The sequence below is a fragment of the Triplophysa rosa genome, linkage group LG17, assembly GCF_024868665.1.
Source record: "Triplophysa rosa linkage group LG17, Trosa_1v2, whole genome shotgun sequence".
Taxonomy (NCBI): Eukaryota; Metazoa; Chordata; class Actinopteri; order Cypriniformes; family Nemacheilidae; genus Triplophysa; species Triplophysa rosa.
The window spans coordinates 23750440-23770450 of NC_079906.1; the positions used below are offsets into that span (position 1 = coordinate 23750440).

The 20011-nt window shown below is 44.5% G+C and overlaps 1 protein-coding gene across 1 annotated transcript in view; it reads right to left on the bottom strand.

Moving 5' to 3' along the window:
* Positions 1-1368: 1368 nt before the first annotated feature.
* The window catches only part of LOC130567879 (mucin-2-like), a 32780-nt gene continuing 14137 nt past the window's right edge, over positions 1369-20011 (bottom strand). Inside the window, exons 5-12 of the mRNA XM_057356352.1 lie at positions 5760-8076; positions 4851-5266; positions 4058-4122; positions 3300-3481; positions 3080-3192; positions 2912-2976; positions 2539-2723; positions 1369-2410 (exon numbers count right to left, since the gene is read on the bottom strand). Coding sequence (XP_057212335.1) covers positions 2319-2410; positions 2539-2723; positions 2912-2976; positions 3080-3192; positions 3300-3481; positions 4058-4122; positions 4851-5266; positions 5760-8076 — 3435 coding nt within the window. The 3' untranslated portion in view covers positions 1369-2318. The remainder of the gene's footprint in view (positions 2411-2538; positions 2724-2911; positions 2977-3079; positions 3193-3299; positions 3482-4057; positions 4123-4850; positions 5267-5759; positions 8077-20011) is intronic.

The following is a 20011-nucleotide window of genomic DNA, read 5'->3' on the forward strand; positions in this document are numbered from 1 at the left end:
ATTTCTAATCCTGTCTGGCCAGTGTTGCTAAATTAACAAATCTTTCACTAGATTTAGCAACTTTTCCGACCCCTTTAGCCACTTTTGTTCGGAAGAAGAACATATAATGACAAACTTGCCGTCTTTTTGGATAAGCCTTAGCTTTCATTCATTTGTCAGACGATGTTGCGGTTATAAATCAGAAATGACTTCAGAAACATAAAATGCATAGAATGGCAATAAGCTGTATTAAAATACAGAATGTTCAGAGAGTAGAAGCGAAAGACGCAAATCTACAAAATGAAGTCACGAATATGTTAATTAGCGTGTGACACACAACTCCATGGTAAGTGCCCCCCAAGCACAAAAGGATTTTACTGTAAATTTACTGTTTCACTGTATTTTAAATAAATAAACTAAAACTAAAAACTACTGGACAAAAAGCACAATGATGTTTTCAGTTATATCAGGTTAGATGTAGTTCATACTTAAGGTCTGGAACTTATCGCCGCTTTCTTTGGCCAAGGCCTGCCCAAGAGGCCATATGACTGACACTTAAAGCAACCAATCATGTTTCATTTTGTGCCGCGTCATGTTTAGAGGCGTGGAAATGTTAAAAAGTTAACAGCAACAAAATGATTATAAGTTTATGCCGTGAACCTCGCATACTTTTAAGAATGAAGTCGATCGTGATGAATTCTTATAGCAACCGTTGTAAACACGACAGCTTACTTCTTAGATCAGACGGCTTTGTGTTGTTTCCAGGCAGACCGTTAAAGAACACGACACGCACGTCTCCTGGAAATCCTGTGAAATTCAACCAATCAGATGAAGACTTCGAACGTGCTGAAGTGTTTCCAGAAAAGTGTGCCTTATGCATTAGACATTTAGCCAACGGTCCGTGGGCATGACGTCTGAGGCTGAGACTAAGTTAAATGTATCCACAATTCTTTTTGTGGAGACATTCAACCTAATGTAATACTGCTATGAACTCGTACTCAACCAGCAAGAGACATTCACTGGACGCTGTCCGCACCACACACAACAAAAAAAATGACACTTGATCAACTTTACAAATATCCTTTTGCTAAAAGAAAAAAAATACTTATTTCAATCTATTAAAGGGACAGTGCCCAAATTAAATGATCATTTTATCATTTATTCTTTTATCATTCATGCATTTCTTCTGCTGAACACAAAAGAAGATATTCTGAAGAATGTTCAAACAACACTGAACTCCATTCACTACCATTGTATGAACACAAAACCACTTAGACATTTCTCAAAATATCTTCTTTTGTGTTCCACTGAAGAAAGACTCACACTACTAGAGACTTTATATCTCTATCACATCTCATGATCCCTTTATCACAAACCAGGAGTTAACCAATGTATTTTATTTGTTTGAAGCGCTAACATCAATAACATGTGCTTAAATATGTTGTCAAGAGAAAGCATTTATATATTACTCTATATATTTTCTATTTACAATGTTACAGAATGTCATATATTAAAATAAGGTTAATGTATTGTTAAACCTAAAACAAAAAGAATAAATACTTGAGGGTCTGTACTATAGAACCCTTAACATTGTAAAACCACATCCAGTGTGAACAATATTAACACAGAATACATTTGGATGAAGAGGTTATTATATAAAAAGATAAACACTAGAGAAACTCTGAGATATTTGTCTAAATTCAACAATCACATATGTAAAACAGACACAATCCAGAATATAGGGGGAGAAAGTCTTTTGTATCGTCATGTGTAACGTCATTCCTGTAGGTGGCACTGTCTCAAAAGCTCACCTAGGTTGACATTTTCATGCTTCGGGTTTTGGCACAAAAAAACTTCCATTGGGTTTAACGTCCATTTGCCATGACTGAAGGATTCAGAAGAAATGCTCATGTTTACATTCCTATTTCAAAAGGGCGGAAAAGTGCAGGACCCAATATAGACGTGCAATATGTGCTTTAACCCCGTAGACCCCATCACATGATGACTTCAACACATAACTAACAAATGATCTGCTGTCCAGATGAATGACAAGTGCAGTCCAGTTTCATCACTACATCGTCTGATCTGTGGGTGTTTTTCATGTCCCGTGACTGTCTTTCTTTTCGAAGCTGTTCTGCAGGTTTCAAGAGGAAGAAATTAGTTCTTCAGACATCTTTTTTTTCACGATGGCCATTGTTCTGTTGGGTTTTAAAGGAGGGGCCTATCTATTCCAGAGTGACAGGTATGTTGGAGAGGCACGGCCTTTCCCCATTTAATTTAGATTCAAGGACAAACAACTAAAAAATAACAAACATCACAGCGCACATGTCGGACTACAATCAGTCAAACCGTGTGACCAGAAGAGACAAAACCACCAGGATGGAAGCTGTCAGCATGCTGGTGTGACTGCTCACTTCAGCTGAGGAGTACGCTGCGTTACAAAGGAAAGAAAAAGCAGCATTCAGTTTCGTATTTTAGCATTCACTGTTAATGTGCAATACTGCATGAGAGCATTATGGTCATTAAAAGTGAAATAAAATGGCAGACTGAGTCACGTACCAATGCCATTGACCACAATTGAATAAGGGAAGATTTTGAAGGGCAGTGAATTGCTGTTGGCAGCTCGGAGTATAGTGGCCACGATCTGGGTGTCAATGGGTAGAGCGGTGTTTGATGCGAAATTGAGATTCATGGCGTTTTTGATGGTGGGGGCGATGACTGCTTTGACATCACTTGAGTAGGAACTGGGGTTTGAGACAAACAAGATTTTGAATCAAAAGAGCTATATTAAAGAAACCAACAACAACATAGAGTAACAAGACAAGTTAATCCAGACAAACTTGAGTGTTGGATGACGAAAATGTAATGTTCTTTTTAAACAGACATATATCCCCATGGGAATAGAGAGAGAATCACACGTGCATGTGCGTACCTGAAGTAGGTTAGATATAAAACGCTGAATGATGACCGATAATCCGAGATGAAGAAAGGTTCAAGCTAAAACAATCAAAATAGTTATTTATTTCCAATACCAAAAATACACTAGTCAAAATGATATGGTATGTTTCGCCAAATAGCCACGTGAACACTTCATACTTACCCAAACTTTTATCATAAACGCCCTGTCTTGAAATGGATTTGATTCTGCATATAAGAGCTCTGGCACAAACGTGCCATTGGTCAAGAAGGTCACAGGGATTTTCTTCAGCTCTTCTACAGAAGCACAAACGCAAAATAACAACGTGAATAAACCTCTGGATGCGTCTGGAAAAAAGTCAAACTGAACGGATCACACCAAGACAACTGTGAAGCGAACTTACTGATCACAGTAATGGAGTTTTCAAGCATGGGGAGGTTTGCTTGGAAGGTGTCATTTTTAGCTGCTACTTTTAGCGCTTCCACAATCTCAGCGTTGTCGGGGAGTGATTGAGGTGAGTTTTCATTGAACACTACATCAATCTCCGCCTCCACGTTGGCTAACATCCGGGTTCTGACAACACGTCTGCAAACAAGCAATTAAAAATAGCTGTTTAATCTGTTGGTTTAGGAGAATACGCAAGACTTTCTGAGGTTTATATATATATATATATATTTGAAGGTAAATTTTGTGTGTCAGGGTGGCATTTGCATACATTTCATCAAATAAACTGACTGACATTGTGGATTGTAAATGCATTAATAAAGACTCATTTTAAAGGGATAGTTCGCTCCAAAATGAACATTCTGTCAATCTCAAGTTGTTCCAAACCTATATAAATGTCTTTGTTCTGTTAAACAAAAAGAAATACATTTAGAAACAAGTTAGCTTTCTGGGGCACCGTTGACTATCATAGGAGAAACAAATAAAATAGTAGTTAAAGGTGCCTCAGATCTGTTTCCTAAATCCTTTCAAACATTTTCTTTTCTGTTCAACAGAACAAAATATATGTATACAATACTTTTTTCTACTATGGTAGTTGATAAATGTCAGTTGCTGACAACAGAACAAAGAAATGTACACAGGTTTGAAACAAACCTGACAGATTTTTATTTTGGTGTGAACTAAGCCTTTAAGTAATTAAACACATCATGAACTTACCTCAAGGCAACAACAACGATCCTCGAGAAACGAATTCCATAGATCCTTCTATAGAGTTCTTCCAACTATAACAAAACAAGAATCATAGTTCATGTAAGTAGATTATATTTGACATTCTCTTAATGTACCACACAGATTGCATATATTATTATACCAACAATACGCAGAAAATCACGTTTATTTGGAGGTTATACAAGAAATGCTCTTCCACTTAATATTACTACTATTTTACAGTTTATACAGTTTTTTGGAGGAACACTTCTGGTCTCTATCTCAAATCGTCCAGTGACACCAACAAGTAATTTTCTGGCCAAATAGTTTTTATTTGCTTAGAGACATACAGTCATTCTTTTGAACCTTGAGCAAGAGAGGTTCCGCTGAAAAATAACTTACATGCCTGAGTGGAACACATCAATAAATCTGAAGGTGAAGCTATAGTTTGAAAATGACTTGATGTATTGAAATAAAAATCTAAACCATCATCATTAAGTCTTAAGGGTGTCTGAGCAGTTTTCATGGAGTGCCACCTACAGCTCCAGAAATACCAGTTTTCTGTTTTTAAGTTTTCTGAACTTAAAAATCTGTTTCTGTGGGTACATATTTGCTGCTGACATTCTTGACGTTGCAAATGCTTGACCCCGTGAACACTGTAAAATAACATTCAGGGGGCCAAACATGGCAGTAATTGTATTATGCAAGAAGATTTTAAATGGTCTTGTTAAATTTTAAGCGCTCTTGTAAACTTGTTTTATATTTACAACAACAAAGCACAAAAACATGTTCTCAAACTTACCCACTGCATAATAGTTCCTGCAAGCTTCTTAAATTCAGGACTTTGTGTGTTTTCAAGTTGTGGACTATATTCAACTAAAATCACAGCCTGAACGGTTACTTTCGGTGGAGGTCGTGTTGGAACTGGTGGGGTAGTAGTTGTTGTTGTCGTTGGACGTTTTGGGGTAGTAGTTGTTGTCGGATGTTTTGTGGTTGTTGTTGGAGGTTTTGTGTTTGTTGTTGACCGTTGTGTGGTTTTTGTTGTTGTTGGATGTTTTGTCGTGGTAGTTTTGGGTGGAACTGTGGTCGTAGTTGTTTGTTCAGCTGTGGTTGTTGGTGGAGCTGTGCTTACAGCTGTTGGTGGAACTGTGCTTGTAGTTGTTTGTTGAGCTGTGGTCATAGTTGTTGGCGGAGCTGTGGTCATAGTTGTTGGCGGAGCTGTGGTCATACATCATACAGCATAGTAAATCGAGCAAGTTAAAAATTCTGACATTCAAATGTACATTTTCCTCGTCTATATATACAGCATATGTAAAACAACTAGAGGTAATCTATTGGTAAGTTGTTCTTCTCCAAAAAGTGTAAATACTGTGGCAGTTTAAAACCCCAGACTATGCGGAAAATACATTAACAAATGTAATGAAAAAGTAATTAAAGGATAAATTAATGTGACTAATTATAACATTAAACATGAATATAAAATGAAATCTAACCAGAAACCAGCTAAAAAATGTTGTGTGTGTCACTTTCACCCAGCTCAGCTGTTAGTGTTGAGTAAAATACTGATTATTAATGGATGAGCAAAACCTTCATATTTCACTGGCTTCTGTAGAAAAGTAATACATTTAAATATAACCTGTGATATTTCTAAATAAAATCTAAATATGAAGTGTCAAATCTGTCATGATGCAAGTGAACGAGTGAAACTTACATATGTTAGATGTTGTATGCTGAAATTTGCTCAAAGTTGAAGGTGGGCTTGTTGTTGTAGACAAACCTACAGTTGTTGTTTGAGTTGTGGAAGATGAAGTTGTTGTCATGGGCTCAGATGTAGTTGTTGTGGGGGAGCTTGTGGTTGTGGTGGGAGATGAAGTTGTTGTCATGGGCTCAGATGTAGTTGTTGTGAAGGAGCTTGTGGTTGTAGTGAGAGATGAAGTTGTTGTCCTGGGCTCAGATGTAGTTGTTGTTGGAAAGCTTGTGGTTGTAGTGGGAGATGGAGTTGTTGTCGTGGGCTCAGATGTAGTTGTTGTGGGGGAGCTTGTGGTTGTAGTGAGAGATGGAGTTGTTGTCTTGGGCTCAGATGTAGTTGTTGTGAAGGAGCTTGTGGTTGTAGTGAGAGATGAAGTTGTTGTCCTGGGCTCAGATGTAGTTGTTGTTGGAAAGGTTGTGGTTGTAGTGAGAGATGAAGTTGTTGTCCTGGGCTCAGATGTAGTTGTTTTTGGAAAGCTTGTGGTTGTAGTGGGAGATGGAGTTGTTGTCGTGGGCTCAGATGTAGTTGTTGTGGGGGAGCTTGTGGTTGTAGTGGGAGATGGAGTTGTTGTCGTGGGCTCAGATGTAGTTGTTGTGGGGGAGCTTGTGGTTGTAGTGGGAGATGGAGTTGTTGTCGTGGGCTCAGATGTAGTTGTTGTGGGGGAGCTTGTGGTTGTAGTGGGAGATGGAGTTGTTGTCGTGGGCTCAGATGTAGTTGTTGTGGGGGAGCTTGTGGTTGTAGTGGGAGATGGAGTTGTTGTCGTGGGCTCAGATGTAGTTGTTGTGGGGGAGCTTGTGGTTGTAGTGGGAGATGGAGTTGTTGTCGTGGGCTCAGATGTAGTTGTTGTGGGGGAGCTTGTGGTTGTAGTGGGAGATGGAGTTGTTGTCGTGGGCTCAGATGTAGTTGTTGTGGGGGAGCTTGTGGTTGTAGTGGGAGATGGAGTTGTTGTCGTGGGCTCAGATGTAGTTGTTGTGGGGGAGCTTGTGGTTGTAGTGGGAGATGGAGTTGTTGTCGTGGGCTCAGATGTAGTTGTTGTGGGGGAGCTTGTGGTTGTAGTGGGAGATGGAGTTGTTGTCGTGGGCTCAGATGTAGTTGTTGTGGGGGAGCTTGTGGTTGTAGTGGGAGATGGAGTTGTTGTCGTGGGCTCAGATGTAGTTGTTGTGGGGGAGCTTGTGGTTGTAGTGGGAGATGGAGTTGTTGTCGTGGGCTCAGATGTAGTTGTTGTGGGGGAGCTTGTGGTTGTAGTGGGAGATGGAGTTGTTGTCGTGGGCTCAGATGTAGTTGTTGTGGGGGAGCTTGTGGTTGTAGTGGGAGATGGAGTTGTTGTCGTGGGCTCAGATGTAGTTGTTGTGGGGGAGCTTGTGGTTGTAGTGGGAGATGGAGTTGTTGTCGTGGGCTCAGATGTAGTTGTTGTGGGGGAGCTTGTGGTTGTAGTGGGAGATGGAGTTGTTGTCGTGGGCTCAGATGTAGTTGTTGTGGGGGAGCTTGTGGTTGTAGTGGGAGATGGAGTTGTTGTCGTGGGCTCAGATGTAGTTGTTGTGGGGGAGCTTGTGGTTGTAGTGGGAGATGGAGTTGTTGTCGTGGGCTCAGATGTAGTTGTTGTGGGGGAGCTTGTGGTTGTAGTGGGAGATGGAGTTGTTGTCGTGGGTTCAGATGTAATTGTTGTGGGGGAGCTTGTGCTTGTAGTGGGAGATGGAGTTGTTGTTGTGTGTTCAGATGTAATTGTTGTGGGGGAGCTTGTGCTTGTAGTGGGAGATGGAGTTGTTGTCGTGGGCTCAGATGTAATTGTTGTGGGGGAGCTTGTGCTTGTAGTGAGAGAAGGAGTTGTTGTCGTGGGCTCAGATGTAGTTGTTGTGGGGGAGCTTGTGGTTGTAGTGAGAGACGGAGTTGTTGTCGTGGGCTCAGATGTTGTTGTTGTGGGTGAGCTTGTGGTTGTAGTGGGAGATGGAGATGTTGTCGTGGGCTCAGATGTAGTTGTTGTGGGAGAGCTTGTGGTTGTAGTGAGAGACGGAGTTGTTGTCGTGGGCTCAGATGTAGTTGTTGTGGGGGAGCTTGTGGTTGTAGTGAGAGAAGGAGTTGTTGTCGTGGGCTCAGATGTTGTTGTTGTGGGAGAGCTTGTGGTTGTAGTGGGAGACGGAGTTGTTGTCGTGGGCTCAGATGTAATTGTTGTGGGGGTGCTTGTGGTTGTAGTGAGAGATGGAGTTGTTGTCGTGGGCTCAGATATTGTTGTTGTGGGGGAGCTTGTGGTTGTAGTGGGAGATGGAGTTGTTGTCGTGGGCTCAGATGTAGTTGTTGTGGGGGAGCTTGTGGTTGTNGTAGTTGTTGGTGGAGCTGTGGTTGTAGTTGTTGGTGGAGCTGTGGTTGTAGTTGTTGGTGGAGCTGTGCTTACAGCTGTTGGTGGAGCTGTGGTCGTAGTTGTTTGTTGAGCTGTGGTTGTAGTTGTTGTTTGAGCTGTGGTTGTAGTTGTTGGTTGAGCTGTGGTCGTAGTTGTTGATGGAGCTGTGCTTACAACTGTTGGTGGAGCTGTGCTTACAGCTGTTGGTGGAGCTCTGGTTGTAGTTGTTGGTGGAGCTGTGCTTGTTGTTGTTTGTTGAGCTGTGGTCGTAGTTGTTTGTTGAGCTGTGGTCATAGTTGTTGGTTGAGCTGTGGTCATAGTTGTTTGTTGAGCTGTGGTTGTAATTGTTGGTTGAGCTGTGGTCGTAGTTGTTGGTGGAGCTGTGGTCGTAGTTGTTGGTGTAGCTGTGCCTGTAGTTATTTGTTGAGATGTGGTCGTAGTTGTTTGTTGAGCTGTTGTCATAGTTGTTGGTGGAGCTGTGGTCGTAGTTGTTGGTGGAGCTGTGCTTACAGCTGTTGGTGGAGCTCTGGTCGTAGTTGTTGGTGGAGCTGTGCTTGTAGTTATTTGTTGAGCTGTGCTTGTAGTTGTTTGTTGAGCTGCAGTCGTAGTTGTTTGTTGAGCTGTGGTTGTAGTTGTTGATTGAGCTGTTGTCATAGTTGTTGGTGGAGCTGTGCTTACAACTGTTGGTGGAGCTGTGCTTACAGCTGTTGGTGGAGCTCTGGTCGTAGTTGTTTGTTGAGCTGTGGTCGTAGTTGTTGGTTGAGCTGTGGTCGTAGTTGTTGGTGGAGCTGTGCTTGTAGTTGTTTGTTGAGCTGTGGTCGTAGTTGTTTGTTGAGCTGTGGTCATAGTTGTTGGTTGAGCTGTGGTCGTAGTTGTTGTGGGTGAGCTTGTGTTTGTTGTGGGAGATGAAGTTGTTGTCGTGGGCTCAGATGTAGTTGTTGTGGGTGAGCTTGTGGTTGTAGTGGGAGATGGAGTTGTTGTCGTGGGCTCAAGTGTTGTTCTTGGCTGAGTTGTCATCGCAGGTGGAGTTGTTGTAGGCTCATTTGTGGTTGTTGGTGTAGTTGTAGGTTGGGTTGATGTTGTAGCTAAGGATGTGGTCAAGGTTGTTGGTTGTGCAGTTGTTGTAGATGTGACTACTGTTTTTCCAATTAATAATTGAGAAAACAAAAATTATTTTTTCTTCAAAATATATATTATATGATAATATACATTTTGAAATATCTAACTTTCACTCATATGTTTCAGTACTTAAAATGAAAAATTACCAAATATGCTAAATGACAATAAATCCATAAATGTTCAATCAAATGTACCATAGAATAATGAATCAATAAATAAACTTTTTTAATATATATATATATATATATATATATATATATAATGTGTACATATACACATAATGTGTAGGAACTGGAATGCACAATAATAAAAGGTTAGAAACGAAGTAATATCTTTTTGGAAATAAACAATTCCATATATATGATGATACGTATGGATATGATAATCTTATTTATCCGACCATTTTCGGTGTACCACAGGGCTCAGTCTTAGGGCCTCTGCTCTTCACATTATACATGCTACCTCTAGGAGATATAATAAAGCAACACGGAGTTAGCTTTCACTGTTATGCTGATGATACTCAACTTCATATTTCCTCGAAGCCTCATGAAACACAGCAGTTCCATCGAATAATGGAATGCATAGTCGATATAAAAAACATAAGGATATAACAACTTTTTATTACTGAACTCGGACAAAACGGAAGTGTTACTTATTGGACCGAAAACTGCTATAAGTAACAACCAAGAATACTGCTTTAACTATTGACGGATGTTCCATAAAACCCTCGTCGTCAGCAAAGAATCTTGGCGTTCTATTCGATAGTAATCTGTCATTTGAGAGCCACGTCGCCAACACCTGTAAAATTGAGTTTTTCCATCTTAAGAATATATCTAAACTACGTCATATGCTGTCAATGTCAGATGCAGAGAAGTTAATTCATGCATTCATGACATCAAGACTAGATTACTGTAATGCACTGTTAGGTGGTTGCCCTGCAGGCTTATTACAAAAACTCCAACTGGTCCAAAACGCGGCAGCTCGAGTTCTTACACGTACAAAAAAGTATGAACATATTAGCCCGGTTCTGTCAACCTTGCACTGGTTACCTATAAAGCATCGCGTTAACTTTAAAATCTTGCTTATTACCTATAAAGCCTTACATGGTTTAGCTCCTCAGTACTTGAATGAACTCCTTTTGTATTACAGTCCTTCACGTGCATTACGCTCTCAGGCGTCCTGTCAGTTGGTAATACCTAGAATTTCAAAATCAAGTGCAGGTGGTAGATCCTTTTCCTATCTAGCGCCTAAACTTTGGAATAGTCTTCCCTGCACTGTCCGGGAGGCAGACACACTCTGTCAGTTTAAATCTAGACTAAAGACGCATCTTTTTAATCTTGCATACACTACTCTTCCATAATATAAATCTTCTGAGGGTTTAGGCTGCATTAGTTAGATCAACCGGAACCAAAAACACAACTGATGTACTTGTTGCATCAAAGAGTACAGAACAGTACTCTACTCTCAGCCAGTCTTGTCTCATTGTTCCAAGGTTACCACAGCGAGCAGGATGCAGTTCATGGCCTGACCTGATGGTAGAGCGGAGACCTGACAAGAGCTGAGATGATAGAGCTGGATAAAGAAGGACACGGTCACCTGACACGTCCTCACCACAAAATTTCAAATGCTATTAGATTATTAATGATAATCTTAAATCTATAATTTACCTTATTAGTAAGTTTATTTATTTTTATTTAGCCTTGTTGTGCAAGGACTTGTGCTGCTTGTGCAGCTTGTGCAGAGGCAGCAGCTTTTGCCAGAGGGGAACTGGAATCCCCTGGTTGGGCCTGGGTTCTCCTGAGGTTTTTTTCTCGATTAGAGTTTTGGGTTCCTCGCCACCATTTGCATACTGTTTTGCACTATTTGCCCGGTCGGGGGGGCTGCTTTAGAATTTTAAAGTTTTACTTAATTAATATTGCATATAGGAATTTATAGTCTGTTATATTTGACCTGTGCTTCTCTCTCCTTTATCCTAAATGTGTGCTTTCACTGTGCGTGCGTGCATGTGTGTGCGCGTCCGTGTGTGTGTCTATGTCTATGTGTGTTAGTGCGTGTGCATATTGTGTGTGTGGAGTGTTTTGTATGTGGGTGTGTCTGTCTTCTGTGTTTTCACCTTTTTCTTGTTTTTACAGGTACAACTTTAATTGTTTTTCTTATAGTCGATATGTCTTATGTACAGCTGCTTTGTAACAATGAAAATTGTAAAAAGCGCTATATAAATAAAGTTGAGTTGAGTATATATATATATATCTTCATATTTTTGATGGATGAAAAGTGAAACTTTTTTAATTTATATTGCACGTGGTCAACAAGATTGATAAAGATAAATATTGATAACAATCATTGAATAAAAATTCATGCCGTATTTTATTTTTCTGGTCAGATTTCTTTGCATTTATGATGCAATCTGAGAAGACCCATTACATGGTGAATTCTCCCTTTGACATATTACGGGCAGTGGCGTTGCAAGGCCCTTTTTAGGTGGGCTTTACCAACCCTAAATGTCTAGCTTAGCACCCCTCCCCTAAAATACTGTAGCTACTGTAGATACTGTAGCTATGTAATCTGTACAGGAATTCGAGGTTGCTTTAGTCCTCTTTAAAAGTCATATTATGAAAACGGCGGCAAGCTGCGTTATTTAGCGCATTCTTCAGTCCACAGTGGCAAAGAAAGTAGTGGACGTCATAAGCAGAGTACAAGGTGTGTGCAATAACATGACATCTGCATCTTTGCCATTCTTTGTTATAAATGCAGTTTACATAATATGATGCGGGAGCGATACACGACACTTTACCATCCACTGTAAAACACGTTTTGTCTGTGTTCACCCCTCGTCACACTGTTAATTAGTTGTTTACCTCCAGCAAAATGAAAGCACTTCACACCAATGATGGCGGCATATTTTAGAAAACGATCATGATGATATTGTAGTGCACAGAAATGTGTCATTCATGATGAAGTGCTGTTTTATTTTTCTGCACCTAGTTATAGAGAGCAGAAGCTAGTTTTGAGAGCCTTGGAAAGACGACAGGCAGATAGAGTTAGTTCAGCCTGGTGCGACTGTTATTCATTTTTCTGAGTTCCGAGTAAACAAAAGTGCACCTAGACGCTCAATGTCGTTTTTCAGACACTTCAGCATTTTTATTATTAATTTAAAACATATTGTGGATGTGATAGATGAGCACGCAGTCATGCACAAGAGTGACAGCGCTCGTGCTAATCAGAATGAATGGCAGGGAAACATCATATCAAGTTATTCCTTCTACTAAATAATGACTCAACAGTTGATTGTGACATTTATTATATGAATTTGAGGCTGTTATTGTCACTTTGAATTATAAATGTGGTATTCATTTTTATAACAATAACTTATCTTTATTCTGCATATTCTTTCTTAATTATTTATTTTAGTAATCTCCTCATTGAAACCTGAGCCCTCCCCTAATATTGAAAACCTAGAATCGCCCCTGATTACAGGTTTTGATAACATATGAGAGCCCTTTCCAAATCTGTTTTTATTTCTTTCATACCTTGTATGTAACAAACATAATCTGATGTTGGTTGATCGCTATGATTTTCAGGTATGGAATTTTGACAAAAACAGTTTTGAAGATAGGCGATGAAAATAAATGCGCAACAGTCAAGTATCACAAGTAAAAGTCACTTTACATACTCTATTAACAACTTAATATTAAATACCCTTTCTAAATGTTGAAATCTATAAAAATATCGTATACGTAAAGTTTGATTAAAATGGTGCTAGAGAGCTCTGTCAGAAGCGCTATTTGATGTTCTAGTAAAATATCTGTCACTTCCACCCATAAAAGTTGTTTGTGTTGAGTGATTGGCTGATTATTGTAGTGATTCGAAAGTGAACACTATTGAGGGTAAAACCGTTTCTCACTGACTTCTGTGCAAAGCATCAGAACTTGGAAAATAGGAAATGAAAGCAAATGTGATGTCACAGCAAGTGTTTGCTGGTGTAGCTTCAGCTCTGTCATCTAGAGGGCAGTTCAGACATTTCAGCAGACAACCACAGATACAAAAATAATGACACAAGATATTCCACCTTCTTCTGTTGCTGATTTTCCACCAGAAATTATTTATAATTGGCCTTTTCAGAGTGCTGAACATTCTAATTGTTGTTTGGCTTCTGAACTTAAACTCACTGTTTCTAAACTGCAGTTCCCTTTCTGTCGGTCTCTTGACGTTGTGTCGAACCGACAGATGGGGTTCGTCTTGAGAACCTAACAACTTCTGACTAGTTTAGAGAAGGCCAATGAAATTGGCGAATGAAATTTGCATGCCGGACTCCGCCCCCGAATATGTGGGTATAAAAGGGAGACGGAGTGCTGCATTCATTCACATTTTGTTCTTCTGAGCCTTCGTTTGTATGATCGAATTTGAGACTTCAAAACTCTCCGCTGAATTACTGCTGGAATCTTATGATGTGGTGCAGCAGACTGTCCCTTCCTGTAGCGACTTCCCCTGGGCGTCTCGGCGGTTCCAGCGGTGTTCGAGACTTCTAAAGAGCTAAATTTCTCTAGCGTGGCATGTCCCGCTGTTCTCGTGGGTGTGATACTCTCATCGAGGAGGGGGATGGACACGATGTCTGCCTCAAGTATTTGGGTCTCCAGCATGCTGAGGCAGCCTTTGTGGATACGTCCTGCCCACACTGCCGGCAGATGGCAATCCAGACATTGCGGTCATGGGTGGCTGTGTTCTTTCGGGAGCCAGCCACCACCTTGTATGCTTCCCGTTCTGTGACAGCAGTGGCTACGGCCCTGCCGTCCGCTACGGCGAGCAGCGAGGGTGATATGGGGATTATTGTGAGCGTAAATCCGTCAGCCAAGCGCTCGCGGACCTCTCGCACCCCGTCTCGCTCGTCTGACCGTTCCCCAAGTGGTGGTCCCACTCCGTCTTGTTCCTCAGCAACGCAGTCGGAAATGATTCGTGATGACAATGAGATGTCCCTCGCAGCATCGGAGGGTGACCTACTGGCATCCAACCTCGACAATTCCTTGGAGCTCCCTCCTTCGGGGGGTCGAGCGCAGGAAGAGGCGGATGTCGAGATGTCAGCCATGCTTTCCTGGGCCGCAGCGAGCATTGGGCTGCAGTGCACCGCCCCTTCCCCAACCCTCCCCGGCTCCGGTTCCATTCTTCCCGGAAGTGCATGAGGAACTGAGTAAGACCTGGAACGCCCCCTTTTAAGCTCATTCACGTCAGACTAGTTCCGTCGCCCTTTCTTCCCTTGATTGTGGGGCAGCTAGAGGCTACATCGACCAGCCCCAGGTGGAGCGTGCAGTCGCGGTGCACCTGTGCCCACAGACGGCGGCCACCTGGAGAGGTCGACCTAGACTCCCGTCCAAAGTGTTTAAGTTTTCGGCATCGCTGGTGTCGAAGGCTTACACTGCTGCGGGCAAAGCTGCCTCCTCTCTCCACGCCATGGCCATCCTGCAGGTCCACCAGGCCAAGGCGTTGAAAGAGCTCCACGAGGGTAAGACCGACCCAGGGTTGATGCAGGAACTCCGCACCGCCACCAAGCTGACGCGCAGGCCCTGGGCCGGGCGATGTCCACACTTGTGGTCCAGGAGAGGCAACTCTGGCTCAACCTTGCGCAGATGCGTGATGCCGAGAAAGTCTGCTTTCTCGACTCACCCATCGCGCAGGGTGGGCTGTTTGGTGACACTGTTGAGGACATTTCCCAGCAGTTCTCGGCAGTGAAGAAGCAGACGGAGGCGATTAGCCACATCCTACCCCGCCGCGACTCGGCCACCCACCGGCCTTCGAGATCCCGTGCGGCCTGTGCTCCCCAGCAGCCCCGGCCCTCTTCGACACCAGCCATTACATCGCTGGTCGTCGATCCGGGATGGGTCCCTGCCTCGTCCCAACATCTGCTAGGTCCCTCAGGGGGCCTAGCGCCCACTTTCTCACAAAAAGAGTTCCTCTCTCTCTGGGTGTTTTTCACAGCTGCTCTCACCCTCTGCACGACGGTGTTTGGCAACCCGACGTTGCGTCACGGCGAGACACAATGTCAAACATACTTTGCAGTCCTCAGCACTCTCAAATCGGCGTGGAGCTGCATCGCCAGGCAGGTAAGTCAGCAGAGCCAATCTCCTCCCCGGGGGCCTCCAAACGGCGAGGGATCCGCACTGCCAGCCATCAAACCACCCCCCGGGAGGTCGATGAAGCAGATCGAACCCCTAGCCCCCCTGTCTCGGTCCCTGGGAGCCTGGCTAGAGCTTCCCAAACCGTCACGGTGGCTACGGGATACGATCCGTCTCGGCTACGCGATCCAATTCGCCAGACGCCCGCCCAAGTTTCGGGGCATCCTCTCAAACTCAGTCAGAGGCAAGGATGCTCCCGTGCTTCGGGCTGAGGTCGCCACCCTTCTGGCGAAGGAAGCGATCGAGCTCGTCCCTCTAGCCGAGATGTTCAACGGGTTTTACAGCCCGTACTTCATCGTCCCCAAGAAAAGCGGGGGGTTGACCCCATTCTAGATCTGCGTACCCTAAACAGGCACCTACACAAGCTGCCAATTAGGCTGCTCACGCAGAAGCGCATCCTGGCGTCTATCAGATGTCAGGATTGGTTCATGGCAATTGACCTGAAGGACGCGTACTTTCATGTCTCGATCCTCCCTCGACATCGACCATTCCTACGGTTAGCTTTCGAGGGGCGGGCATATCAGTACAGGGTCCTCCCTTTCGGTCTGTCCCTGTCCCCACGAGTCTCTACGAAGGTCGTCCCTCTCTACGGGGGTCCCTCTCGGGCAGATCACGAGGCACGTCGTGGTGATGACAGCGCCTGCCTGCAGGGTTGGGGTGCCGTGTGCAATGGGCACGCAGTGTCGGGGTGCCGTGTGCAATGGGCACGCAGTGTCGGGGCTATGGACGGGCCCCCGCCTGCGCTGGCATATCAATTGCCTAGAGTTGTGGACTGTGCTACTTGCACTGAAGAGGCTACAACCTCTCGTGCAGGACAAGCATGTGCTGGTCCAGTAGGACAGCACAACTGCCGTAGCGTATATCAACCGCCAGGGTGGTGTTCGCTCACGGCAGTTAACACGACTTGCCCGACGCCTCCTCCTGTGGAGTCAACAGGTGAGCCACATATATCCCAGGCAACCTGAAGCAGACAGCCGACGTGCTCTCTCGTCAGTTGACGCCTTGCGGAGAGTGGCGACTCCACCCCCGCGCAGTCCAGCTCATTTGGGTGCAGTTCGGGCAGGCTCAGGTAGACCTGTTCGCCTCCCTAGACACCACCCATTGCCCGCTTTGGTACTCCCTCTCCGAGGCCCCCCTCGGCACGGATGCCTTAGCGCACAGCTGGCCGCTGGACAAACGGAAGTACGCCTTCCCCCCAGTGAGCCTCATTGCACAGATCCGGTGCAAGGTCAGGAAGAGGAGCATCAAGTGCTACTAGTTGCGCCGTACTGGCCCAACCGGACTTGGTTCTCGGAGCTAATGCTCTTGACGACTGCTCCCCCCTGGCCGATTCCCCTGACGAAGGACCTGCTTTCCCAGGGGAAGGGCACGTTATGGCATCCCAGGCCAGACCTCTGGAACCTCCATGTCTGGCCCCTGGACGAGATGAGGAGATCCTGAGTGGCCTACCCCTGCGGTGGTTAAGACCATCACTCAGGCTAGGGCCCTGGCCACTAGGCAGCTATACGCCTATAAGTGGCGCCTCTTCTCATCCTGGTGCTCTTCTCGAAGAGAAGTTCCACACTGAACTTGTATGTAGCCGCCATTGCCGCTCATCATGACCCAGTTGCTGGTAAGTCTCTAGGACAGCACGACCTGATCATTAGGTTCCTAAAGGGCGCGAGAAGGCTACCGCCTCGTCCGCGCTCCGTACCCTTTTGCGACCTTGATGCGGTCCTGGCTGGTCTCAAGAGGCCCCCCTTCGAGCCCCTAGGAGATGCCATTCTTTCTCACCTGACGATGAAGATGGCTCTCCTGATGGCGCTCAACTCCAAGAAGGTAGGGGACCTACAAGCATTCTCTGTGTCCACAGATTGCCTAGAACTCTGGCCCGGTGATTCTCACGCTATCCTGAGACCCCGGCCCGGCTACGTGCCCAAAGTTCCCACCACCCCCCAAGACACCAGGTGGTGAATTTACAGGCCCTCCCCACCGGGGAGGAAGACCCAACCACATCCGTGTTGTGTCCAGTACATGCATTGCGCCTCTACTTGGACCGCACACAGAGCTTCAGGAGCTCTGAGCAGCTCTTTGTCTGTTTTGGAGGTCAGCAGAAGGGGAGGGCTGTCTCAAAACAGAGATTGGCGCACTGGATCATGGATGCCGTCACTACAGCGTACCGGTCCTAAGATCGCCCGTGCCTACTGGCAGTGAGAGTTCACTCCACACGGAGTATAGCCTCCTCGTGGGCACTGGCTCAGGGCGCCTCTCTGGCAGACATCTGCAGAGCTGCGGGTTGGGCTATGCCCAACACCTTCGCGAGGTTCTACAGCCTCCGCGTAAAACCGGTATCAGCTCGAGTCTTGCAGGGCATCAGGTAAGACCGGCGGCCGGTAGGGCGTATGCCTGCAAAAGCGCCTTCCCCCCTCCCAGGTGGGTCAGCTTGCTATTTTTTGCCCCCTTCTTCCCCCACTGGGTGAAGAATAGGCATTCCATCCATCACTAAGCAAGCACCTCCTGCGGGCGGGCTGGGCAGAGCAGCCCTGCCCCTTAGGCCGGGTACCAACTGAGTTATCCACAACATATCTCTAACCTACTGCTACTGGACGTTGTAACCCCCTCAATCGGGCAGTTCCGTCTGATGTATCCTCATGATTGGTTCCCACCTTGGCAATCCATGACCTTCCCTAGGTGGACCTCCACCTTGCAGTAAACTCCTTCAGTCCGCACAATTCTCCCATGTGTTCTCCCCTAAACGGTGAGACCATGTTGGTATCTCCACTAAACTCCTCCCTACGGTAGGAAGTGGTCTCTGTAGCGCGTCCCCCATTGAGGAAGTAGCTCTTACCCAGTGGCCTTATGGTACCGGGCGGATTCTTACTGTTAGAGAAACAAGGCCGCCGCCTGTGAGGGCTGAAGGCAGGGGCCTTTCCACCTTTCAAAAAGCTCTGGGAGCCCCTACCTATCCATTGGTAGGTTACAATTTCGTGGTAGCAGTCACGTCTGACACGCTGTGGGCCAGTCACCGTCGCTTCGCTAGAGATTGTGACACGGCACAGCGCCGTGGCGTTTTCCATAGGAACCCCACCTCAGGCTCCTCAGCACAAAGGCGAATGAATGAAGCACGCCATCTCCCTTTTATACCCTGATATCCGGGGCGGAGTCCGGCATGCAAATTTCATTCGCCAATTTCATTGGCCTTTTCTGAAGTAGTCGGAAGCGATAGGTTCTCAAGGACGAACCCATCTGTCGGTTCGACACAACATCTCGTTCCCTCCATCAGGGAACTGAGGTTACATCCGTAACCAAGACGTTACATCCGTAACCAAGACGTTTTAATGTAACCAGAACATAACCGACATGTGTGATGTTTTATAGCCTTCATTAGTTTAATCGGAATCATTTCTAATCAATTTAAAGAAAACAAGTAGATGCGACCAAAATGAAAGTGATGTTTGTACAGAGCTCACCACATTTATTAATTTTATAAAGTGCAATTCAAAAATACTGTATATAAATCATTGACTAAAACATTTCATGCCATATTGACAATCTTGTTTTCTGGTCATATTTGTTTATATATAATCGAGATTATATTTTCACAGAAATTTCTTCACATATTTGTGACGAAAACAGTAAATCACAATAAAACGACTGGATTTGGGTTACAGATGAGCTCTTCCATTTGTAGTTTAAGAAGTTCTTCAGTTCAGACTATATAAAGGTAAGAAGGAATTGCTTCTTTTAAGAACCTTTGACTAAATGGTTACTGTGTGAAGACCATTTTTTGCATTTCATTTTTAAGAGCGTGTGTATAAAACAAAGGTCAATAACTAGTGACAGAGACATTCGTTTACAGTACATGACCTTACTTTGATCATGATGTTGTATGAGTAGAACTTACCATATACACTGGTGACAGGAAAAGTTGAATTAGATCCGTTAATTGCAGTTACAACTTCATTTTCATTGACTGTGCTGTTAAATGCAGCACCTGCTTCTGTGACTGTTGATCCACTACTACAAATGCAAAAGAGAAAACGAATGAGCTCACGCTAAATGGAGGCCCTTTTTGTCTATATTTCGATTTCCACTTTAAAAAAAAAACATGAAATTCACATGAGCAAATGTGTGTTTTCTTTATCATTTCGTGTAAATTAGTTCTCGAACTTCTCTATTTTAATCTTTAGCGTACCTTCACTTGTTCACATGTTGCTGGTACTTTGCCACTCTGAGTCAAAGCGTCATTGTAGGGGGGATTACTAGTAATAACATCCCACTACCGGGAGGAGCGCTTATACCTACAGTACATTCCAGACATTGGCACCTCAAACCCAGAAGTAATGTCTGGAACGGCACTCGAAGTCAGACATGTGTTACCGGTCTTACTTGCCCTGCTCTGCGCGGGCCTCGAACCGGCGTCGGTACGGATGGGAGTCGGGCGCTCTAACGAGGAGGCTAAAGACCGTAGTCTCTAGCCTCTGTGGCTAGAGCGTCTCTGTTGGTTGGGGGGTGAGGTTTACCTCACACAGCTCTCTCTCACTAACCTCCGTTACACATTGACCTTAACAAAACATAACAAAGCCAATGGTTTTACGATAAAAATGATAAAT